Here is a 26,531-nt window from a genome sequence, read left to right on the forward strand (position 1 = left end):
GGTGCGTCATCTTCGGTACCAGGCGGTGCACCGGAGGCCGAACGCGAGTGTCCCCCTGACAGGTCTGAGCTGGGCCGATGCACCTGGTCCCTGCTGCACTCCGTGGCCGCCTACTACCCCAAGAAGCCCACGGCCGCCCAGCAGAGCGATGCAGAACAGTTCTTCCGCCTGTTCGCCAGGCTGTACCCGTGCGACGACTGCGCCAAGGACTTCCGCAAAGAGTGAGTATCCGCCCTCCATCACCCGCTGGAGCGTCGCTCCATGGCCTTCGCGTCAGTAAGCAGTTGAAAGTACAGAGCAAACAGATGAAGTGGGGCAGATATGCCTACTACAATTCGAAATACCTTATCCCCGCTGTCCGGTAACAAAAGACACGTAGTCAAAAGCTGTGTAGTGAGTTAAGCTTTTTGTACGATACTGTGCGGTTTTCGTGTTGACGTCTCAGCGCTGCACGCAGCATTTGAAAGAAAGGTGGCTCTTTTTGGCGGTGCATTGCACCTGGCCAAGAGCTTTCTGCGTTTTTTTTTCCCTTTTGCTTTTCAGTCTTGGCGGATGTCATGCGAGACATCCGACATAACAGCATCCTAGCTTTGGCTGGCGTAGAGATGAAGTTCGAATGACCGTGTCTGCCGATGTTGTATCTAATGTGGTTCTAATTTCGTTTCTTTTTTGTCTCTGTGGTTCCGGGTGCGATTCATTGCTGTTCCTGGACCCGAATTCTCTCGTAATATTTCCCCGCTCAATTCGTTTGGCGCTCTGCCACCACTGTGTCAGGTTGCTGCTATGCTCGACGACTAAAGAAACAGCTTGGACCCACCGGCTCTGCACCCTTCCAAAAGTGTCTTCTGAGAATTCATAAACAGTGCATAGAGAGAGAGAGAGAGAGAGAGAGAGAGAGAGAGAGAGAGAGAGAGAGAGAGAGAGAGAGAGAGAGAGAGAGAGAGAGAGAGAGAGAGAGAGAGAGAGAGAGATCAGCAGACGTTCTGTAGCTAGACATTATTTACAATTAGAATTATACCGCACTAACAGAGTCTATATACCGAGAGTATATATACTGCTTGTAAAATATCTGTTGAAAGTTTCATGAGGACATTAGCGAAGACATCTTTGCGCCAATAGCAAGAAGGCAAAGTAATAGGTAGCGAGAATAATCGGCACAAAATGCGATTCTTGCTTTTATTGTTCACAGCTCTAACCACTCCTAGAGATGTAGCTTCTGTACACGGGCTGTAAATCCTGGAATGGTGGTGGCCGCCTACTTGCTATCATAGTTTCCCCGACGTATAGCGCGGCGGCCTGTTACGCGGTCACGGCTCTTTACGATCGACACTCGTTTAGTTCGCGCTCTGTTTGCAGTACGTGCCTCTAGCGGTGTTGTGGACTGCGGGGACCGTGTTAGCGGCTGGTCTGCCGGTAAGGAAATGACATTGGTTATTTAAGACACGTTCGCCGGGAATCCTGTTCTTCCTTGTTTGCCTTGATCGTGGAAAGGAATCGAGGTTTGCTCGCACCCTGTACAACCGCGGTGTTTCCGTGCAGTCCATGTGAACGCGCTCTTGGGTGGTGCGAGCTGCTCTGTTGGGCTCTAGCCTGCGGCGCCGCAGTGGTTGGGCGGCTGTGCATGAAGCATTCAGCTTGGAAATGAAATATGGAAACATTCACTTCGTCTGATTTGCGCCCCGAAACAGTAGTATTTCGGAATCGAAGAGAAAATTGTTGGAGAGACATTAAGTCAGAGGAGAACGATAAGGGTACAAATTTGATTTAATGCTATATATAGTGGGAATCAAGATATTAAATGAACAGGACATGCTGTTCGGAGAACAGGCGCCCGGAGGTATGTTAAGCTTACAAAATGGTATGTTAAGCTTACGAAATGGATTCAAAGTACAAGAAAATGTACAGTGGGCGGGAGGTGGCAGATTTTCTGGTGGGCAGACGGAAGTGAAAAAATTGGCTGTGGTTTAGCTTCGATTAAACTTAAAGTGGAGCGATAGCTGAAGCACGGTTACACATGGTAAAGTACATTATTAAGCGGAAGGTTTTTTTTTTTTTTTTTTTTTTTTGTTGCGGCTATGAAGAAACGCCGCTGATCCGTAAAGAAGTTCGTCTTTGTTTAAACTTGGCGTACTCCGAGTCCATGACGCGTCTACGGCCGGGGCGCGCGGTGCACCTCTATATATTCTAGAGATTGACGTCAGCCATCATGTATCTTTCCACGCAGCTGCTCACGCTTAAGCCACTTACCACGTCAGTTGACTTTTGACCTTGTTATTTGCATGTCTTTCACTCCCACCTTCCCCCCCTTTTACGGCGCGGTTCAGGTGTCCACAGCACAAATGTGACAGATACTGTGCCTTCCCTTTCCTGTGAATTAATTATTTGACCTCGAAGCTGCTTGAAGGTCATCGGAAGCACGCGGTGACCTTGACTTTATCTCGCATGGTGAAGCAAAAGCGGATGTAACTTGCCAGATGAAGGCCATTTATACTGTGCATTCCCTATCCTGTGAACCAATTATTTGACATTGAAGCTGCTTGAAGGTCATCGGAAGCACGCGGTGACCTTGACTTTATCTCGGATAGTGAAGCTATCGCCTCAAAAGCGGATGTAACTTTCCAGATGAAGGCCACGATACTGCAGCGCATTGTTAGTTTAGAGGAAGTCTTGGCGACTGGTTTGGCACATGGAAGAACTGTACCCGCTGAACATCATCATAGCGCTGTTCGCTTAACTATCTGAGCTGTCCGATCTTCTTACCGTCGATTTCTTTTGACGACGCGAAACACGCTGAGATGTTATGGGACCATGGCACAAGGCTTCCATGTCACGCCAGTCCCGATGCCGACACACGTCAACGCAAATCGTTCCTTCATTACGACACCTTCAACTCCCATCTTCGCTCTTGTACCTCAGTACCATCTCCCGCTTTAAGAGACAGCGTGCACTATTTAATTTGGAGCCATCTCTTCACCAGAGTATGGTGCGGTGTTGTAGAGAGAGAGAGAAATAGAGTAATTTAATGAGAAGAAAGATGGAGAGGTCGGCCGGCGACCCTGACCTGCTACTACACACTGTGAAAGAGGGAAGAGGAAAAAAGCATTGTATTGTCCCCAAGTGACTCAGGCCATGAGCGACGTCGTAGTGGAGGGCTACGTAGTAATTTCGACCATTTGGGGGTTCTTTAACGTGCTCTAATATCGCACAGTACGTAGTGCGCTTCGCCTCCGAAATGCGGCAGCAGCGGCCGAGACTGGACTCGGGTCTTCTGGCTCAGTAGTTGAGCGCCCTAACCACTGAGCGGACCGAATATCGTATGGGGTGCCCCGCCGGGGTGGTGCAGTGGTAAGACGCCCGACTACTGTCCGGAGTTCCCGGGCTCGAACCCGACCACGGCGGCTGCGTTTCGATGGAGGCGAAACGAAGTGGCGTCCGTGTGTTGTGCGATGTCAGCGCACGTTAAAGATACCCAGGTGGTCGAAATTACTCCGTAGCCCTCCACTACGGCTCCCCTTTCTCTCTTTTCACTTTCACTCCCACCTTCATCCCTTCCCTTACGGCGCGGTTCAGGTGTCCACATAGCAAGTGTGACAGATACTGCTCCTTTCCCTTCCTGTGAACCAATTATTATTATTATTATTATTATTCGTATGGTGCCTCGTCTAAAGCAGTCTTACTACACGTGGCTCTCGCTATCGGCTAGGCGCTCAGGGTTGCTGTTTTAAGGCACGGCCGGTCTCGAGGGAGAGAGCGCGCGCTCTTTCTTACGGCCTTCTCAATCGCCGCGGGAACAATGGGAACTTTTCTCCTTGAGTTACACTCTCCGCCACCGCAAGAGGCGCGACCTGCTCACTGTTCGCTCCGCGTCTGCTTCAGCGGCGGCGGGTGGCGTTTGCCTGGTTTCGCGCTGTTGCTCGCGAGTTTCGTGGTGAGTGTAGCCCCGAAATTAAACAGCTCAGAAGGCAAAGGCAGATGCTGCAGCGGCATGTCGTCAACGTACCACACGTGAACGGATATAAAAAACACTGTCGTTCAGCAAACGTACGTTCGACAAGCATGGCATACATTGCGGCATGGTGGCTACTTTTGTCCATTTGAATCCGAATTTTCCCCAAGCCTGTACAAGAATAGGAACAAAAAGAAAACTGAATGAGCAGTGCTCATCGAAGCTTCTTCAAGGCTAACATGACAGCAACTCGTCTGCAACAGCAAAACCGTCTTTCAGCGCTAGATGCGAAATAATTCATGTAGCACCAACGATGAAATTAATTAATTAATTTATTTATTCCTCAAAGGTCTCTGATGAGACAATACATGAGGGAGTGGGCGTTACAGGGCATATAAGTATAACAAAAATCTTAATGAGATGTTTTCGATGATGCGCTTGAAAATTTTGGGGTCGATGATCAATATGAGATGTTTTCAATGAGCCGTTTGAATATTTTGGGGTCGATGACTGTAGCGACTTCGGTGGGCAGGCCATTCCAGTCCTGTGCGGTGCGCAAGAAAAAAGACTGCTGAAAAGTAGTAGTGTGAGCTTGAGGGGTTGATTGATTGATTGATTGAAAACATCTTTATTTATTCAGTATTCTCAGAACATGTGGGTGGGCCGCCTAGTCCGGTAGTCCATTGGCTGCTGCTGCTGCGCTGGCCCTCCCCACCAGCCAGTGCTGACGGTCAGGATCATCGCTGAGCAGAATAGCCTCCCACTGCTCCTCCGAGGGGTTGGGAATGGGGTCAACTAAGGGATTAAATTGGCATGCCCACACCATATGGTAGAGGTTAGCTACCTCTCCACAGTGTGGGCACTGCGGAGAGTATAGTGTAGGGTACCACAGGTGTAATTTAGCTGGTGTTGGGTATGTGTTGGTTTGTGTTCTCCTAAGGATGTTCTCTTCTAACTTATTGAGGGATTTGTGTGGTGTTGGGTACTCCTTTCTGGCTGTTCTGTATGGCGCGAGATTGTCAGCATACACTGCTAAACCTATCAGGTCACGGCACCCTTCATGGTCATCAGGGGGAGACGCCCGGTATAGAAGAGCTCGGGCATGCCTGTGAGCGGCTTCGTTTCCTCCTGGTAGTTCCAGGTGACCGGGAAACCAGATGATTGATGCTTGGTTGGGTGGGTGCTTAGTTAGCAATGATAACCCTGACTTATGAATTAATCCGTAATTGAAGTTGCGACAGGCGTTTTGAGAATCAGTGAGCACAACGGCGTTGGGGTTAGATGCTACAGCTAATGCAATAGCTGCCTCCTCTGCGTGAGTGGGGTTAGATGTTTTCACCGAGGCGCAGTTCACCATCGACCCCGCAGGCGTTGAGACTACGATAGTCATGACTCCATTGTGTGGTCCTGATGCGTCCACGTAAAGGGTGTTAGTGTGCTTGTCCCATTTCTTCTGCAGGGCTTCCCCTCTTGCTATCCTCCTCTCGATGTTATATGCGGGATGCATATTCCGCGGAATGGGGTACACGTTGATGCGTCTTCTCACATCGCGTGGGACCTCTTCCCTTTGGTCAATTGTATAGGGCTGATTAACATGGATCTTCTCGAGCAGTTCTCTGCCGGGTGTTGTAAGTGCGAGCCTATTGAGTTGTGAGAGCCATTGTGCTTCCCACATCTCTTCGAGGGTATTATGTACTCCTAGAGCCATGAGCTTGGCCGTTGGCGTGGAGTTCGGTAGCCCCAGGGCCGTCTTGTAGGCTTTCCTGATGAGTGTCTCCAACTTTTCAATTTCCGACCTGGAGAGGTTAAGGAATGCCGTCCCGTACATTATCCGCGAGATCACGAAAGCTTGCACTAAGCGGATGGTGTCCCTTTCCTTCATACCATGGTGTTTATTTCGGATACGATGTATCATCCGGAGGATTTGCTCGGTGGATGTTGTAAGCTTCTTCATTGTGGTGGTGTTCTGTCGCCCCTGCGGGATATACTGCCCTAGGATCTTGATCTCCGTGGGTTTCTGTACTGGGTGGCTCTCTATATACACCGAGATGTTCTGTGCTAGGGGTGTCCTCGGGTTCTTCAGAATTAGCAACTGGGACTTTTCCGGCGCACACTGGAGGCCTCTCTCCCTGGCGTACCGGGCCACCGTGTCCGCTGCTGCTTGAAGACGCTCCTCGATCTCGGCGTCACTCCCCGAGTTGCACCAGACAGTGATATCATCCGCATACAATGTGTGTTTGATGCCGGGAATTTCGGAAAGAAGGCCTGGTAGATCTTTCATAGCTAAGTTGAACAAGAGAGGTGACAGTACCGCCCCTTGCGGAGTTCCCCTCGGGCCTAGAGTGATGAGATCTGATTTTATTCCACCGAAGTTTATAGTGGCTTGCCTGGCTGATAAGAAGTTTTTGATATAGTTGTAGGTTCCTGCGCCACAGTTGGTATCGGCGAGGCTTTGCAGGATATTTTTATGTAGAACGTTATCGAACGCTCCTTTCAAATCAAGTGCCAGGATGGCCCTTGTCTGTGACTTGGGAGGTGTCTCAAGGAGGTCTTTGTACAAGTACAACAGGGCGTCCTGTGTTGATAGGTGTGGGCGAAAGCCGAATTGAGTGTTAGGTAGGAGGTTGTTATCTTCTAAGTATCTACTCAGTCTCGTGTTGATGACCCTCTCTATGAGTTTCCCCAAACACGAGGTCAGCGATATCGGTCTTAGATTATCCAGTTTAAGGGGTTTGTTCGGCTTCGGAATGAACCGAACCTCGGCTGTCTTCCAGGATATTGGTAACGTTCCTGTAGCCCAATGCTGCTCGTTGAAGCATTCCACCAGCGAGGTGATGGTGTCATCGCTGAGGTTAAATAAGAGCTTCGCTGTTATCTGGTCTGGACCTGGAGCTGCATTTTTTCTCATGACCGCGATTTCTGCTTTGATTTCTTCTTTCGTGAGTGGGATGTCCAGCTCGGGATTCGGCAGCCCAGAATACTCCGGCTGTTCCACGACTTGGTCCGTGCACAGATACCTGGTCTTGAGCTTTTCCATCAACTCTGCGTACGTACCCGGGGTGGCGTGTACGATCTTCGTGAGCCTGTCTTTAGTGGCCGACTTGCTGCTGCTGGGGTCGATTAGGACACGTAGGAGCTTCCAGGTCTTTGACACCCCTAGCTTCTCCTGAATACCATCACAGAGCGAATTCCAGTTCTGTCTGGCTAAGGATATGGCATAGGATTCTGCCTTTTTGTTTATCTCCTCTATTTTTTTCTTGAGTTTGCGGTTAAGCCGCTGTCTGCGCCATCTCTTTGTTAATGAGTGCCTCGCTTCCCATAAATGTAGAAGGTGCGGATCGACCGCTGGGCAGTCCTCTGTCGTGCAGACCTCTTTTGTAAAGGCTTTAAAAGTGTGCACCTCATCTTTAACCCATTCCTCTAGGTCGGTAATAGGGTTTGCAGGAGATGTCTGGGCCTTTCTCCACCTGTCCCAGTTCGTAACTCTTGCGATACCTATTTTGCGCTTGCACGCATTTGTGCTTATCTCCAGAGAGAGTATGAAGTGATCACTTCCCAGGTGCTGTTCGGTATTCTTCCAAATGGCGCTTTGTATGTTCTTGGTGAACGTCAGGTCAGGACACGTATCTCTACTGACACTGTTTCCCAGCCTCGTAGGGTAAGTGGGATCGGTGAGGGTCGATAACCCTTCTTGCGTCACTACTTCTTCCAGTTTTCTGCCTTTTGGTGTCGCTGCCGGTGGCCCCATGAAGGGTGTGGTGCGTTGAAGTCGCCCCCAATCACGCAGGGGGAATGGCCCACTAAGGTCAGAAATTTCTTTATGAGGGAACCCAATTTTGCGTGCCTGTCTTTAGGAGGGCTGTATACATTCAATACGTGCGTGCTTGCCGCTCCTCTTTGGAGGGGAAGAATAGTTATATAGCAGTGCGCAATATCCGGCTCGAAAGGGTCGTGCAATATGGCAGTGTATAATTTGTGCACTAACGTGGCAGTTAACTGGTCGTGCTGGTAAGTGACATAGTCTTTGAGTTTAATAGGTATTAGGTGGGGTTCTTGAATTAGGATAGCTGCCGGTGGGTCAGACTCCTGAGATATAAGTAGATTTAGAGCAGCCTGCTTTCTCCTGTATCCCCGGCAGTTCCACTGCCAGATCTTTACTCTAGGTTTGGCTGGCATGTTGAATCCGTATCGGATGGCTCGTCCACTTGCATTGTACGAGCGAATTTCGACTTATGTCTTTTATACGCATGTTCCTTCCGAAGTGCAGAAATTGCCGTCTCCGTGTATCGTCGGTTGTTTGCAATCTGCTCTCGAATTTCTTGGAATTGGGCGTTCACGTAAATTGGAAAAGCTTGAAACTCCTCCTTGAAGGACCTCAGTTCTTGGATAATTTGTTGATAGACCTCGCCTAAGGCGGGCTGGGAGCTAGGTACTACCTGCTGTTTTTGGTTTTGAGGTGTCGGCTGAGTTACCGGGGTTATTGCGCTAGTAGTAGCTCGCTTAAGCTCTTGGTTTTGGATTGTTAAAGCACTGACTTGTTTTTTCAGACTTTCTATCTCTTTTTTGAGTGCTGCCAACTCCGTGTTATTCTGAGGGGAGGACGAGGGGAGGGGAGGCCACTCTGCAAAGCTCACCTTCGAATCTGAAAGCTGACCCGAGGACGTCCTCTTCGGCGCCCCGGTGGTCTTGATGAGGTTCTCCTTCCCTTGTTCTTTACCCGCCTCCACGTGACTGGCGTTCTGGGTGGAGCCTGTTGCCCGGCGTCTTGAGCTGGAACGGCCGCGGGAGGCGGAACGAGAGCGGGAGACTGATGACGACGCTCCTCTGTGTCGCTGTGCAGGCTGCTTCTTCTGCCTTGGCCTGCTCCTATCTTCATCTTCAAGTTTCGTTGTTGATGCCGCGTTTGATGACGCGGCACTAGCGTTCTTGTTCAGCGGTCTCTGGAATTTCTCCTTGCAGTCTCTTGCATAAGTCTTGTGCGGGCCCTTGCACAGCGCGCAAACGGGTGTGCACTCGTGCGTCTCATCTGGACTCGGCGTTCCACAGGTTTGGCAAGCAGCCCCCTTGGGTTTCGGGCAGACATCTGCTCGGTGACCTGGCGTTCCACAGTTGATACAAGCCGCCCTTGTTTTCCGGTAGATGTAGCAGCGGCGCTCTGACCACCCGTAGTTGACCGTGAAGGGAACCTTCTGCCCGGCGAAGACGATGACTGCCGACGTAGTCTTGCCCAGTCGGCGCGCTCCCAGGATGGTATGGCTGGGTGAGGACACGTCTTGAAAGATAGAGTCATCACTCACTTCAGGCTTGATATTATGTATGACACCCCTGCAGACATCATCTGGCAAGGCAACATAGGCGGTGACCGTTATACTCTTGCCGTCGAGGTGCAGACAATTAAGCTTGGCGAGGCGGAACGCGTCTTCCTCACAGTGAGCACACACCATTATAATGTTCTGCTGGCTAACAACGCGCAGCGTTGGCTTTTCTTGTAGAGGGGTGTTGAGGGCTGCTTGGATCCCTAATTCGAGATCGTAGGAGCGTGGAGCCACAGATTGCAGATCCACCGTGGTTTTAGGTCGGATGATGACTTTGTATGGAAAATTCCTGAGACTCGGTAGACGCGGAGGTCTCGGTGCAGGAGGCTCTCGGTGTTCTTTGTTCTCCTGCTCTTTCTTGGGAGGCATGGATTTAGCTTGCGCCGCTCTGTCGTTGTTGCGCCGGGACCATATGTTCCAGCCATGGCTGTTGTCTTCCTTCGGGAGATCCTGCGGGGGCATCAGCTGCTGCTGGGGTGTTGGTACATGAGTGAAGTCCATCTCCGTCGGGTCGTAGCCTCTTAGAGAATTCATCGTGGTCGTGGTAGTCATCAATGAAGCGGGAGCACTCACTGGCGAGCGTCGTTAGACCCGCGTTGCGCGAACGCTATGCCGCGCATCCGCGGGCGCACCGGCGTCTCCGCGGCGGTAAGGCACCCCAACCCCTTGGCCGTTAGGGTTAGCGCTCTTCACGGGGTAGCGAGAAGTCAGACAGCCGAAAATGTGGCACTCACAGGCTCACTGGTGGTATCAGGCGATGTCAGGTGTTGAAGGCAACCCGTGGATGCTAAATATATGGTGATCCAGTATTCTAATCCGCCGCAATCGAAGATTGTCAACGGAGCCCATGAATCGCACGTCCGCTCCCAGTGGTGGAGGAACGCGCTCTCTCCTTGAGGGGGATACACTGCATTAATGTGGCTGGAGCGGGAGATACGGTGGGCTCTCTTTATGTACGTGTTATCAGATGGCAAAGAATAAAAAAATTTATGAAAAAGGTTAAGACGCGCAATTGTACGCCGTGAGGCTAGGGAGGGTAAGTTTAATTGTGCTTTTAGTGCCGAAATACTCGAATAGTAGGAATAATTTGACAAAATGAATCTTGTTGCTCTGTTCTGAACTAATTCGAGGGCATTGGTAAGGTTATTTTGGTATGGGTCAAAAATAGCATTAACATACTGTAGTTTAGGACGCACAAACGTTTGGAAAGCAAGTCGTTTAATAGGGGGAGAAGCGATAAAAAGCTTACGTCGTGTATAACCTAGAGCGCAGTTAGCAGAATTTATTATCTGGTTAGTATGCTGTATCCATGTTAGGTCACATGAAATATGTACACCGAGGTATTTCACTGATTCAGTTTTTGCAATCTGGATGTTATTGATGCAGTAATCGGGAGCAATGTAGTTACGACGGCGGTGAATGGGCAAGTGGACAGTTTTAGAGACATTTAAAGACATGAGCCAAGTGTTACACCAGTCCTGTATGCGAGAAAAATCCCTTTGTAACGAGAGAGAGTCAGCGGAACTTGTTATTGCTCGGTAAACGACGCAGTCATCAGCGAAGAGGCGAATATGAGAAGAAATATTGTTAGGCAGGTCATTAATGTATATCAAAAAAAGAAGAGGCCCAAGCACCGTACCTTGCGGTACGCCTGAAAGCACTGGGGTTAAGGAGGAAGAATGTGAGTTGGCATACACGAACTGTTGACGGTTAGCCAAAAATCCTCGAATCCAGCTGTAAAAATGTAATGTAAATTGCAAAATGCTTGCATGATATAAAGTATTAGTATAACAGTCAAAGTAAACGTTGTAGGGTTGAGTTTTAAATGTTATTACAATTCATATACTAGACAATGTGTGGTATTATAAACATTATTTTAATTTTGCAAATAAACATTGTTTTAATGAAATTTTTACATGATATTATGCTTATTATGAAAACAAAAAATGGTTTGATATTCATGACACCACTTGTGCTCGAAGTGGTAAAAAAAGACCAATAAATGATGAAGGTGATACTCGATGGAGTGACTTAAAAATGAGTTCACCTGCTATATCGAGCCCCGCCGGGGTGGTGCAGTGGTAAGACGCCCGACTACTGTGCCGGAGTTCCCGGGTTCGAACCCGACCACGGCGGCTGCGTTTCGATGGAGGCGAAACGAAGAGGCGTCGTGTGCTGTGCGATGTCAGCGCACGTTAAAGATCCCCAGGTGGTCGAAATTACTCCGTAGCCCTCCACTACGGCTCCTCTTTCTCTCTTTCCACTTTCATTCCCACCTTCCTCCCTTCCCTTACGGCGCGGTTCGGGTGTCCACAGAGCAAGTGTGACAGTTACTGCGCCTTTCCCTTCCTGTGAACCAATTTAACTTTATTTAACTATATCGAAAGTATGCAAGAAACTTCTAAAGTGTTAAAGAAGAACACTCTCACTGAAGACTCATTTCAAACCTTCTATAGCGACCCATTGAGGCTCTCTTCAGGAAAGTAAGGTTAATGTGCGGAAGGGAATGATATATGCTAGATGCGAAGGCCGTAACAGCTAGCGGCACATGACTACATGACTACATTGTGAAGACGAACGTTTCATCTGAGAGCAAAATCAAGGCACTGAAGGAAGTGATGGCATCCATCCCATTTCCCACTGTCACATATTCCTGTTCACCTTACGTCGCTGGATATCGTTTAGTTAATCAACTTCTGGTGTGACGCTTGCGCTATATTTCTTGAAACTAGCGAAAGAAGCAGACCCATGTAGTACGCTCTTCTACGAGGACAATGTTCTAGTGGACTGCATTATCCGAAACCAGAGCTTGTTGCCCTATTGGACAAGCTTTTTTTTTTTTTTTTTTTTTTTCTTTCGAAAAAGCTGCCGTACACCTACTACACACAAATGTTCTCGAAGTACTTAAGATCCTGATTCAGTCAGCATTTCAGAACTCAACACTGAGTTGCCCGAAAGGAATTGACAACAGCTATGTTATTAGGTCCGCTTCTTTGATATTTGAAAAGTTTCTCAGAATTCTTCTTCTCAATTAATTACACCAGCAAAGTGACAGAGAAGACCGAGAGGCCAACTCTTTATGTGCAGAAACCGTGCTGGAAGATTTTGAGCCCGAATTTTCTAGACGCAGGTCGCATTTTGATGAATTGATGAATATATAGTGCAATGTGTAACTTTGAAGGACAATTTTTTTATTGTTTGCCGTTCTTTTCGATTCTGCTTAACTGTTTATGTCCATTTCCTTGATTAAACGTAGTCGCGAGACTTCATGCATATACATCTTCGGTCTTTCAACCGACTGATATCGGTTTTGAACGAAGCTAGAACAGCCCACTCCACTAGACAAGTGAAATTTTTACTATATGAGTAAATTTTTGTTATTTACTCTGAATCTGAGACGCGCCATGAATTTTTGCAGGTGCCTCTTCTGATCTAAACGAAAACGGTAGCGGTTGACAGAATCTCCACCCAACAGTTCACCATGCAGTCACATCAGGTCGCGCTACACCTGCTTAAAACATTCAAAGGCAGATTGCATAGCCTGGTAAATTTATTTTTGTTGAAACATTCAAAGGCAGATTGCATAGCCTGGTAAATTTATTTTTGTACAAAACTTAGGGGTAAAAGATGTTGAAGTGTACCCGAAGCTTCATTCAACCGTGCACGGCCGTACTGACGAAGGAGCGCGCGCGTGAGCGGATTGTTGACTGTATTTTATTCCTCGTACACAATAAATGTTCGATGTTGATGACGAACGTTTTATAAACCATAAGGGGCGAAATGTCAGGACCTGCCGGTTGCAACTGACGCGGGCGAAGCTAGAAGCGAGCGCGCGCTTCCCTTGCGCGTGAACGGCTTTAGCGGAGGAGCAGCAGTGGGGCGGTGGCGACCCCACCGAGGCGCGGCGGGCGGTGGAAACAGACCCCATTGGAGAGGCCGTAAGAGAAAAGAAGCGCTCTCTCCCTCGAGACCGGCCGTGTTTTAAGGTCGGTCCTATTGACAGACGGAGAGCAATGGCTGCCTGTTCTCGTTCAAACTAGCTCCGGTCCGCCGCTCCAGTGACGCTTGTCATCGTCTTCTAAAACCTCGGCTTAACTGACCGCTACGTGTTTACAAAAAGACGCTTGTTGTCCGGTAGTTGAATTGCATGCGCGAGGTGGCAGGCACAATGCTGATCAAAGTTCAAGTGTCGATGCAAGCAGCTCTGCGGGCTGACGTCGCGTTGTTTGTGGAAACCCCGGGTCGGATGGGACGGAATTGCTAAGTCCCCCGTCATAATTGAAAAGGGATCACCACTATCGTGCTCTGTTTACAGCCCCTGGCTTTATTTCAGCTTAATTGGAGATGTAAAACACCGCTAATTGGGCTTTGCATTCATTGAGCCCCGTCTACGTCCGCTGAACCGGAATGCGGCGTCTTTCATGCGGGTTGAAGCATGCGATCTCACGGATGCCTGGCTTTACTGGGGCTGGCAGTAACGCCTACCCGGACATGGATACTGCGATCGATGAATCATTTCCTCTAGTATTACACGTCCAGTGACCTTCGTCTTTTCCACTTGAGTCTGGGAACGGCCCGTCCTGGCTCCATAAACGCAGGTCTTCAGTTTCCCGGCGCACGTGATCGTCTCGTCGGTAGTTCATTCACTCGCAGAAAATTCACTGTGTCACAATATATGTTCTAAAGCTAGCGCACCTACGTCCTCAAATAATGACATTAAATGATTTGTCGTATACCGTCACTCTTCAGCTCCTTTAATTTATTCGATCGGTTTTTGTGGATCGCTAATTCTGCCTCCATCTCTTCCTGCACTGAGCTGTGTACCTACTTACTCCTTTGCCAGAGCACCACCACCAGGGCCCGTATTCCGAGTTCGCGTCGTTATCGAAGTGTCGCTATTTCAAATTACCTGGAGTCATCTGATTGATAGAAACGCTGGAACATGATGTTGTCACCTTTTCCGGTTCCTAGCGGCTACACCCAGTTCCGGCGTTTCGACCAATCAGATGACTCGAGGTCACTTGAGATAGCAACACTTCGATAACGATGCAAACTCAGAATACGGGCCCAGTTCTCCCCATCAGCTCTTCAATTGTCATTGTGCACAATTTCCTTCAGTGTCTGTCTCTAACATCCTCCTTCGAATGTATCCATCTCTTCGCTCCATACATCTCACTGAGCCTTCATTTCTTAGTCACTTCCGCCCTCTTCACATTGCTCTGTCATCAGGTTTGCGGTCACCATCGCGTGCATCATGACCAGTCTCCATATTGTCCTGGAAACTTGTCTTTTTTGTTAGAGGAGCTCCCTCCTGTCGTGTATAACACTCGTGACGTGTCTGTCCTGCTCATCGTCTTGCTGAATTTCTCCGTCCTCGCGTGCTGTGGCCTCGTCAAGGTACCTGAAGTGGCTCACTGCGTGGGCCTAATTCAGGGGTTCACAAAAGTGCCAGCAGTGCCAGTCAAGCGCGTTCAGCCGCAGTGCATCGCTCTGATTAGATCGCTCCACTCTGTGGCCCTGTTTGCACGTAGTTGAGCCTTCCGTTTCCCCGCACGAAGAGCGGGAGAGTCGAGCTCCTTGCTTTGTGTTTGTCCTTGGAGTTTGCACGTAGACGACAGTGCACTGGGGCACTCTTGTAGTTGGCGCTCGCCTTGACTTCATGATGGCGGCGGCGGATTGCCAGCCATTAGCGGATTGGATTGGCTTCGGACGCCCGAGAGGCAGCGCTTCCACGGTTGAAGAACTGCGCTTTTAAAACGGAGGACACAAGAGGTGTTCTTGGACAGACAGGGGGCGATCGAAAAAGTGGCTACGAAAAGTGCGTAACTCTCGAGTGGTGGACCGTGGAAGTGCACTGGTTAGCATGTTGTGTGCCTATTTTTCTCTTTGTGTATGTGTGTGCATAATTTGTGAACGTGTATTGCTGTTGTTTGTGGGGTTTAACGTCCCAAAGTGACTCAGGTTATGAAAGACGCCGTAGTGGAGGGCTCCGGAAATTTCGACCACCCGCGATCCTTTAACGTGTACTGACATCGCACAGCTCACGGTCGCCTTGCTTTTCACCTCCATCGAAAAGCGGCCGCTGCGGTCGGGACTCTATCCTGCATCCTTAGGCACAGTTGTCGAGTGCCCTAACCACTGCACCACCACGGCGGGGTACTTTTGTGTTGTATGCCTTCGAAGTAGCCATTACCTCTTTCCTATCAATTCTTTCATCTCTCATCTTAATTCGTTCTTGCTTCCTGCTTTTATTTATTCCTTTCTACTGTCTTTTTCACCCACACGGATACGTACTGACATACAAAAATGCATTCAGCTAACTGCAGAACTGAAAGCTTAGCTACCCGTTTTTTTATGATGGAGCCAGTTGGAAAACGACCACTGACCGTAAGGAAGATGCACACCACGTGACGGGTTGCTTCATTAGACGCAGTTAAGGATTTGTCTGGTTGGTCCATCTTCTCTTATCCACCACTTACAAGTGTTATACACAGGCTTGTTGTGCACTTCATCATCATCATCATCGATGACCCGGACACTTCCTCATTTCATCGGCCCACCTGCATTTTCGCCGCGCCCTGCTACGCTTGCCTTTCCCTGAAATTGTCACCCATAACGACCATTGGTTAGCCTCCCTTCGCATTACGTGTCCTGCCCATGTCCATTTCTTGATCTTCATGTTTATTATAATGTCATTAATTCGAGTTTCTTCCACGACCCACTCTTCTCGTTACCTTCCTTTTAAATTTACGCCTATAATTTTCCTTTCTACAGCCAGCTGCTTGGGCCTGAAGTTGAGGCCTTGTCCATAGCTTCCTGAGCCCGTATTCCGAGTATGCGTCGTTATCGGGAGCGTCGCTATCTCCCCGACCTCGAGTCACCTGATTGGTGAGAACGCTGGAAAGTGATGTTGCCACCTCTTCCGGTTCCGCAGTGGCAACACCCCGTTCCGGCGCTTCAACCAATCAGATGACTCGAGGCCACGTGAGATAGCGACACTTCGATGACGACGCAAATTCGCAATACGGGCCTGTTTGCCACAATCTAGCCCGCAGTCTTCGTAGCAGCTTCAGTTACGTGTACTTTTCTAACAACTTTCCGACTTTACAAAAAACGTATTCGTAAACGAAGTGAGAAAAAAAAAACAAAAAAAAAAAAAAAAAAAAAAAACGCTGGGTTACGCGGTTTCTCGTTGTAGCCCCTTCGAAGCGTGCTTCACCGAACGCCTTCGTGTGTGTCGGGAAAGCCAGTTTTTGTTGTGGCGACGGCACATTCATCACAGTTATGCTTGGAAGAGCCACCCGCCGTGGTTTGCAGGTGGAATTATGGAGTGGAGGAAATCTACCCTTTCTTTTTGTAAGCGAGAGTAGGCAGACACGAAAGATCTAGGTATAACGAAACACTCGGACATAACGAAATAATTAAATGGTATCTCCATTACAGCGTAAGCGGAATCAAAGAAGCATATGATTTCGCGTTTCCTTTGATGGCACTGCAAATGTATTTCTTGTTTTTAATGTAATGATTTAGTTTACTTATAGTGACGTACTGCAACATCACATGATGCTATGCTAGATTTAATATATACAAACAATGGAGCATGTGACACTATGTGAAAACAGAACGAAACGCAGGATAAAGACATGCCGGTTACAAATCGCAGAATCTAAACATTCTTTCAATGGCAGAGCATAAATAGGACAAGGAACGGAGTCCAAAACTTTGGTAGTATTGGGCAGAAAAATGACAGTGGCTTAGCTATGATTTACGCGCGAAAGCAGATTGTTACGTATCGTTTCGCTTAGTTTAGCTATGCTTCACTTTGTATAGCATTCTTTGTTCTGAATTTGTCTTTTAATTGGACCTGATTATCTTTGACCTTGATTATGGTCACGGTAGTCATGATAGTCATAGTCACAAATATTAAGTCATAGTATAACCATGTAAATCAATGATAGGCTTGCCATGGCAACACTCGGCTAGGCGGGCGGGAATCGGAATCTGCAAACCGGCGAAATTCATCGTGCTAGACTAGATAAGCGGACAGAAACCAGAAATCTGGAAATTGGTGAAATCATTTTGCTAGGTTTGCTAGGTTTTAAACGAAAACTGCGTTTAAACAAGCCATTACGAGTATTAAAAGGTGAAATTTTTACTTCATGGTAGCTTTTTAATGAAGACGGGTTAATTGGTTTTTAGATATTTGCTAAGTGGCGTAAATTGTGGAGAGGTAACAAAGTGTTAAAAATATTCCAAACGCCTTGAGAGATGTGTCCGCGGTACTCTCTAATTTTCTGCTAGTGTGTGTTTTAAAAGATAGCTGCTTACGGGAGAGGATAAGGAAGAAATTTTCAAAGTTTGAAAGGAGAGCAGGTCGGCTGGAATGACAGCTCTTTGGGCTACACCTGCTGCAGCAGAGGTGAGGGGAACTGGAAAAGAGCGAATTTGGAAAGTGCGAAGATGAGATCATTAGAATTAAAACTGGATAACACATGAACTGCACAATGGATAAGATAACTTGAAGGTAGCAATGTCAAAATAATTTTACCTTTTTAAAGGGGGATGCGGACCAGCGTAGTCATCGTAGTATGTTGCAGCAGAATAATGTAATGTGGAGATCAGACGCTCTGCAGATTGCTCCATTTGCAGGAATATCATTTAAGCTATCATTCAGAATGAGACGTGAACGCTCTCATTCTCGTAACATTACAGCCTCCAGTATTTTAATTAAAGTGCAGCTGAATGGCTTTTTCCAAATCCGGTGATATTCAAGGACTCAAATCTATATAGGCTGTAAGCAATGCTTCTCAAGCGCTTTTTTGGCTAGCATTCAAACTGACGGCGTAATGGACGGTTCAAGCTCGAGCTTCTTAGTGCAACGAAGGGCTGTGGAGAAGCTCGGTGGTGACGTCACAAACGGTGTTATTTCTTATTTCCGTTGCCTCCGCCCACATGTCGCGGTGCGCTATGTGACGCCGCAAAGCAACGCTTCTATTGCTTTGCTTTCACCAAGCGTTGTTTGTGCTTCCTCAAAGCATTCGTGTCTTTGCGGAAAATGTGCCGATACCGCCCTTGACGTCATCACGTGCCCCCCACCGGTGGTGCGAGGTGCAGAGAAGACTCAAAACGATCGCTAATTTAATCACTGATTGTGACACTGTTTCTGGAATGTTAGCGCCAAAATATTCCGGCCGCGTAAACTATAAGCTTAAAACAGTCCGCCCCTCGAAACTCGTTGAATTGTGAAACCGGAACAGTTTCTCTTTAATATTGGTCGGGAATACATTTCTCGGTGCAGCTGCGCCGAAGCGAAACAGAGCGGAAATCAGGTGAGGGACGGAGCACAAACATCGATCTCGCTGCGGGAGAGGATGTCGTGTAAGCACACGACAGCATACGTTTACGTTGTAATGAAAAGCGCACAAAAGTATTGCGTTATGTCCGAGTGTTTCGTTATGCCTTAGTCTTTCGTTTCTGCCTCCTCTCGCTTACAAGAGGAAAGGGGAGATTTCCTCCTCTCTATTCTGCCACCTATGAACCGTGGAGGGTGGCTCTTCTAAGCACAAAAGTGAGAAAGGCAAGAGCCAGAGGATTGAGACCCACGCCGGACAGCTTGCACCTTTGCACCTTCGTGGGACAGTTAACATTTTCGCTTTGAAATCAATGTGCCCCCCCCCCCCCCCCCCAAACGAAAAGTGGCTTTCCTGACACACATGTATGCATTAGGTGAAGCACGCTTGTAAGGGGCTACGACGAGAAACCGAGTAAACCAGCGTTTTCTTCTCACCCCGTTTACGAATACGCTTTTTGTAAAGTTTGAAAATTGTTAGAAAAGTACACTAGCTGTTCCAGCGTCGTAAGAAGCAATCCCCGTGAAGCGAGCGTTATCGCCGAGTTCTGATATATAGCGCCGCTTTTGTGTCCCATCTGTTGCGTGTTTATGGCACTGGATCAGTGCGTAATGCTGCAAGGAAGACGACAGGCTCCGATTGCGCTCGTGGCTGGCGTCTCCATAGCGTTTGTTTCAATTATTGTTAAGCATTTGCTCCATTGTTGCGGATCAACTTCACCTTACTGGATTTCCCCAAACATCGAACGAACACCATTCCCACTTCGAGTTCTCGGTCACTTCTCTCTCGCAGTACTATGTGATCTTCTGGCTTTCCCGGTTGGCATGGTTGGTACAGCGACTGTCTCGCATTGACGGTAGTACCGAGTTCGAATCCCACATCAGGAGGGTTTTTTCCCCCTTTATAACTGCCAAGTTTCGGCGAGAGACGCGTATAACCTTATTTTGTAGCTGCATGGCTAATCATGGTTGAATGCTAATCAGTAACCACTTTGATATGACTAAATTAACGTGCCGACTTTGAGCGTACTGTGCAATGACGTTCAATTTTTTTTTTTTGTAACGATTGTAAGTGATTTCTTTGGCACGCTAGGTTGTTTGTCGCCATTGTGCGCTGTTTTCAGTATTACCGGCACTGTATGCAGGACACAAAGCAGTCACAGCTTGTTGGAGTTTCATAACAGCCGATGATTGGCAGCGACTGCTGCGCTTTAATCGGAACAGCCTACCAGACAACGCAACCTTTAGCAGCACTAATAGGGGAATGATCTTCATGGTCTTCCCGTGCAGTAGCGCCGGGCAGTCGATGCTCGTGAGGTACTGTTAAAAATTTGGAAGGCTATGAACGTATTTGCAAATGCTAGCAGTTAGGGCACGTGACCGGCCGCTACTTAGTGGGCATCGCAAAGAACGTAAGAGCCAGTGAACGTCTTGAAATGCTCCCCATTGAGTTTATTGTTGGGCAATTCTGACAAAAAGCGTGGAAAATAGAAAATTCCACAGATAAGACTGCTTACGCGTGAGAATCCGGATCTTTTATGGTGCTTTAACATTACGTCACGTTATAAAGTGCAGAATAATGGTACGTTGCGTAAAGACCGTTGTTCACGATTCATGGCTATGCCTATAATGACTATAGAAACTCGACACGCTGCATTACGTTACTTCGTTAAAATCTGAGTCATGCTATGGTCTACCGGTTAGTGCCCGGCCATGCCACCTTCCAGTTACCACCTGCCACTTACCACCTGTCAGAGGCATGCTCGTGAGGAAGGACGAGGATATATTCTGCCCAAGTTGACAGGAGTAATAGAGATATGAAGCCTCGCCTAACCCGAGGCATACCAATGTGTTTGTATGCCCCAGGTGTAGCTTGTGTGTTTCGCGATGCAAGCGTGCTGGTGGATTGAACTGCCATCTCAAATGTACTGCCCAATTTGGCAGCTTCTGCGAACTCGGCCATATCACGTGGCCTGGTGACGTCACTCAACCCGCCGACCGATCAATGTCACCTGCCAACTACCACCTGCCAGGAGCGTATCCGTGATTTTCGTGCCATGGACGACTACGCCGGCCTTGGTGCTAATGAGGCATATAATGCTTTCGCATTAATACTTGATGGTTAGCGTACCTACGTATCTACACTACGTCTGTAAATGTTGATACGCAGTGGTATGTGTCCGCATCATTGCAGCTAAGGACGCTGCAGCCATTTGGTGTACTGGCTAGTATTTGTAAACAAGTGCCGCGGCCATCGCCGCTCCGGGAAGCAAGGCCTTAGAAGTCAAGGAGTTTTTTCCACTCTGAATTGTATTTCGGTTATTATTATTATTATTATTATTATTATTATTATTATTATTATTATTATTATTATTATTATTATTATTATTATTATTATTATTATTATTATTATTATTATTATTAATCTGCACAAACTCGTGTCACATTTGCCCGTTTCTCTCGTGGCCGCAGGCTTGAGTCGAGCCCTCCCCGTGTGACGAGTCGCGCCGAGTTGGCGCAGTGGCTTTGCGAGCAACACAATGTGGTCAACCGGAAGCTGGGCAAGCCGGAGTTTGACTGCGCACGCGTCGACGAGAGGTGGCGCCGCGGCTGGGACGACGGCTCCTGCTCCTGATTGGCTGCCGAGCGACGGCGGAAGGCAGTGACGTCAGACTACGTCCCTACCCTCGATCCTCGTTCGACTCGTGCACGAAGAGCCAAGACATTGCTACAGCGGCGAGATTGTGCTGAAACACATCCCTTGCCTGCTCTTGCGTATTCGTTCGAATCGTAACGAAAAACAGACTGAGTGGGGGTGGGATGTGTGGTGCTTGTATGATGCACTCCTCGTCTGTTGTCAAAAAGTACGGGTGGGGATACAGTGGGCCGAAGACTACTCTCCTGGATCCTAGCTGGAGTAGTCCGTTTCGGCTCTCTTGTTCTCCGAAGTTTATTCGGAACCATTGTGTAGAAATGTTGAAGGGAGCTAAGATTGTGAATAATTTGCACAATGTAGCTCTTTCCTTTTTTTTTTTGTCTACGTTCAAACCGTAGCCAGTTGTATCCTGTGGACGTTGGTAGTTGAATGAAGAAAAATATTTTCTGTTTTCCCATGCGTCACCATTTTCTTCGTCTGATTTGTTGAATATCTTCTCAAGGCCTGTTTGCAGGAGAAACAAGCTTGATGGAGACATTCCTCAAGTGTAGACTTTCAAGTGATGTTGTAATTAATATTGGCACCGGCCTAAATGCAGCTGCACGGCTGCAGTTAATGCTACTGGAACTTATTTTTTTCTTTGTTGTAAGCCTACTTCATTTTAACGGGTTCTTCTAAGCCGCTGAGCGAACATCGTCCCAACTTCGTGTAGCTGATTGCCTAGGCTTAGGCCTCCTCGCTGTGCCATTTGGTTACCGTAGTTGGTGGGCCACTGCCCGTGTAATGTGCTGATTCAGGCCAGAGCTACGTTTGTTGAACGGCAAGGGTTTATGAGAACTGTATAAATTTTCTTCAGAGTATTGTGCCAATGCTCAGAAACATAGATGTTGATTACAAAACGTATTACCTAGAATAATGTTTATTAGGCAGTTACAGATGGCGTCTTTTTATTTAATTTAAGGACGGATTTGAAAAAGGAATTACGGCAATGTAACAATGAGTTATTAGACAGAATAATGACATAGAAAATTAAGTACGCGCACATTTTAGTGATATAAAATGAAGACAGGACTAAGAAGAGTACAAGAACGAAGTAAAAAGAAGCTTTTTACGCTGACCACAATCAGGCTGTTGATAGAATTAGACTCCGCAAAGTTAACAGCCTGCTTTGATCTACGGTTTCAAGGTTTTATTGCTATTGAAACGTGGTGCAAAGTATGTGTATTTCCGATGGCCATAGGTAGGATGGTGTGTAATGACTGGACGGTATATGTGTCAAATTTATTACCTTGTCAAGAGAAGTCAAAAGTGATTAAGAGGGTCATTGATAAGTTACTATCATGGGCTTGAAGGAACGCGGAGAAATAAATGAGACCTCAGTGGCAGCCGAGTCTTTCCCTCTGCTCTTCCTCATGCCATGCACCTCTACCACCGATGGACGAGCTGCTGCAGACTGGACTGTTTAAATTCTCGTTTTGAAGGGTCAAGGTGAGCTTCATACGCAGAATCTTTCCCTCACCGTCCCGGGCATGTTACCCACTCAGTACGCTATTCATGCGGGGGAAGAGAAAGATGTCACTTGGCGAGTCAAGAAACAACAAGTCTTGCTAATATGGGGCTTGAAGCAAAATCTTATAACCTTATGAGGCCCCGTGCGTCACCTTCACCTATGCTGTGAAGTATGTTGTGCTCTAACAAGCTTGCACCCACGTTATTCTGTTATACTATTTTTTCAATAGCCATCCTCCGTCAGCGAGCACCAGAGCCTCCACTTCAGCAGCACTTTGTGGTTCGCCAGTGAGTGGTGGTGGGGATGATGATGTCCCCAGTCGTAATGGCACAAGCGATGGGCGGCCACTACGTTCATTGTCATTGACGTCTTTTGTGACCGCATTGAAACCTACGCTATTTGACGACAGTGTCTTGAGCTGGATCATTGTCACCTTACACTGCCTTAATCCTGCTATGAATCTTTTTAGCATTGTGACCGCATTGAAACCTACGCTATTTGACGACAGTGTCTTGAGCTGGATCATTGTCACCTTACACTGCCTTAATCCTTAATCCTGCTATGAATCTTTTTAGCATTGTGACCGCATTGAAACCTACGCTATTTGACGACAGTGTCTTGAGCTGGATCATTGTCACCTTACACTGCCTTAATCCTGCTATGAATCTTTTTAGCATTGTGACCGCATTGAAACCTACGCTATTTGACGACAGTGTCTTGAGCTGGATCATTGTCACCTTACACTGCCTTAATCCTGCTATGAATCTTTTTAGCATTGTGACCGCATTGAAACCTACGCTATTTGACGACAGTGTCTTGAGCTGGATCATTGTCACCTTACACTGCCTTAATCCTGCTATGAATCTTTTTAGTATCGTGTCTGTTCAGATGCAGAAAGTAGATCTCTGCACGTCTTCTAACTTTCCTGACGGACTGCCATTTTCTTTTTGACGCTTTAACGGCATTACGCGCTGCTGTATATAACGTAACATAATATTTAAATGTTGATAAAGCCAAGAGCTCGCGCTTAGTTTGGCGCCTGTTAAGTGCGCCTCGTAGAACTGTGTGGTACTGATAATACTAAATATATGAAACGCCCCTCTCAAAATAGGAAAACAGTGCCAGTGCCGCAGACAACCTCTCCGGTTTTGTGGGAGACAAGACCGTTTTTCTTTTTCTTTTTTTTTTTTTGCAGAAATTTTATTACAACCATCATCGCCACTTTTTCATTTCAAAGAGAATTAAATCGCTGCTAGAACGTCCAGAGGAGATCAGAAGCTTGTCTATAGTTGTTAGGCACATCCCGAACCAGGTTTTCATTTTTAATTTTTTTGAGCATTCCCGGAACACCCTATTATTTCCCCCTTCATTTTCGAGTTCCCTTTTTCTCCACATCAGCGTGCCGGAACGCCTCTATTTCCCTCCTTTTTCTAGTTCCCTCCTTTTTTTTTCATCAATACTGCAGTCTGGGACATCGTGCATCCCTCTTCCTTTTTCAGTGCCCCTTTCCCTAAAGCACTTTCCTACGGTGGCACCCATTGCCCGTGCGGAGAGCTCGAGGTACCGCTTTTTGCACGACGTCCGTCTTGTTCGGAGGGACATAATTAAGCAGGCGCCGTAATTAAAAATCAACGCGACCGCCTGCTGTCGTCCCGAGGATTGAGCCGAGACGAACGTTTCGCTTTCGGAGCTCGCCGAACCAGAGAAAGCGCTGTGGATTATGTATTCGGAGTATGGACAAAATTAATGGCTGCTGTACGGACTGCCGCGGTATCTTTGAGCGCTGTACTCCATTTTCTACCTCTGCCTACGTTTCCCTCCCTGACCATTGTTTCCTTTTTTTTTTGGACAAAGGCTGATCTTTCGGCTCGCTTGGTATGTTTTTGTGTGCGAGCCATAGATTAATATATGTTGCCGATATATTTACTGTTTCTGTGGTAGAGTGCACGCCTATATTATTATTCATTGATTTCTCATTACTGCTGTTAGAAGTATAACACGGTTTAAAAGTAACTACAATTAGAAAAAAATGTGTGATAGAAAATAACAGTTCAGGCTGAAGCAGCTCTAACGTTAAAAATTAAGCAGTTTGAACAGGATATTAGTGCAGCAATAATATATAAACACGAGTAGTGCATGCAGTTAACTGCACTAGTCAGTCTGCTGCGATATGGCCGATAGGTAAGAGTGCCTTTTTCATTTATGATGAGTTTCCTTAACACTCTGCAGTGGAAATTGGGATGCTAATATTTGTGTTGTTGACTAATGACCAAAATTTATCGAAGTTCCGAACAGAAATGCTTTGTCAGGAGTGGATCATAGGAGCTCACCCGGAGCGCATCGGGCAGCCGTAATCGAAGTTGGTAGGACAGGAAAAAACGACTTCGATCCGTTCATTGTCGAATATATTTGATTCGAATATATTTGATTCGAATATATTTGATTCGAGCTGACTCCTATCAAATCAACGCACAAGTGAGTTTTGGTCGTGTTTGTATGTTTTCGGCTGAGCTACGTAATATATACGTAAAACTTGCAAACCAAATTTGGTGTCTGTGCTGCATTTAAGCCTCTTGCGATGTTTAGGTTTGTTTAATTGTTAATACATTGCAGGGATTTAGAATACGCGATCCAATTTCCGCTGCCGTGATCCACTGCCGCGTAGACTTTCCCGCTCTTGGCGGGGCGAGGGCCCCTCGTGGTCTTATGCGCATGCGCACATACTAATCAACCCTAGGGGCCGCGTCTAATTTTTTCTTTAGGGTATCAAAACACCAATGTAGGAAATGAGGGGCGATTTAGAGGTTGATTCGGTGGCATTAAAATGTGTCGATATTTTCAGTCTGTAGATTTTCCCTCAATATTCGAACACGTTTGCCAGCAAGGTACACTGTCGGGTTGGACTCGTTTGTGAGGGGAATGTGTCTAGTTCTCTAATAAAAGGCTTAGTTCCGTAGTAGGTGATCTACAGAGCTCTTTTTAACACTACCAGTAGCGAAGCTTCTCATAGGACTCATATATGAAAAAGTGGAGGTTTTGATTGGCCGAATTTCGGGTGTATACGAATAGTGGCGGCACCCGCGGCCATTAATAAAAACTGCGCTTAAGTTGCAAACTTTCAGATCGCTGATAAATGCACAATCACTATGGAAAATAAATTTAGTTGAAGACTTGCAGTAGAAAAAGTCTTAAAGAGAACAGTCATATATTTAATTGAAATGGAAAAGAAGAGAGAAAAGGTTGATTTCCAAAAGGCAATGACAGTAATTGCAAAAAGCTTCTACTTACCGCTTCTAGACGGCACGACAATTCATAAGCACCCGTAATATGCATACAAAAACTGGTCACTTTTTGAAGCGGAGTTTTGCAACGGTGATTCCTAACGGCCATAACGTTTGCAGTAGGAGCCGTAGTTTTTAATAGCTGCCAAAAACTTGCAGTTTTTTTTAATGCGTTACGTGGTTAAATCACAAATTGATTTCCAGGTACACCATACTTGCACGAATTATGATTGCGGTTAAACGGAATGCATTGTTTCAGCTAGTATTGCAGCACACGGGGCTTCAGATGAGAGCAATACGGTTTCAGGGTCACCTGGGTATCATAGCACCACCCATGTGCACTCTTTCGCAATAGTATAATGTCCAAAGGATTTGATTCTAAGACCGGTAAAGGGGCAAGCATTCCTAGAATACCTAGGTTCGAGAAGGGCGAAGACGACATTTCTCGCCAGTTTCGACATTGTAAACGCTGGC

At 47.1% G+C, this 26,531-nt stretch overlaps 1 protein-coding gene across 1 annotated transcript in view; it reads left to right on the plus strand.

The window, feature by feature from the left end:
- The window catches only part of Alr (Evr1_Alr domain-containing protein Alr), a 36,355-nt gene extending 13,453 nt beyond the window's left edge, over positions 1–22,902 (plus strand). The window contains exons 2-3 of the mRNA XM_084604644.1: positions 1–221; positions 21,083–22,902. Of these exons, the coding sequence (XP_084460770.1) occupies positions 1–221; positions 21,083–21,245 (384 nt within the window). The 3' untranslated portion in view covers positions 21,246–22,902. The remainder of the gene's footprint in view (positions 222–21,082) is intronic.
- The last annotated feature ends 3,629 nt before the right edge of the window (positions 22,903–26,531 follow it).

The sequence above is a fragment of the Amblyomma maculatum genome, chromosome 5, assembly GCF_055883805.1.
Source record: "Amblyomma maculatum isolate TAMU_Amacu chromosome 5, ASM5588380v1, whole genome shotgun sequence".
NCBI classification, from domain to species: Eukaryota; Metazoa; Arthropoda; class Arachnida; order Ixodida; family Ixodidae; genus Amblyomma; species Amblyomma maculatum.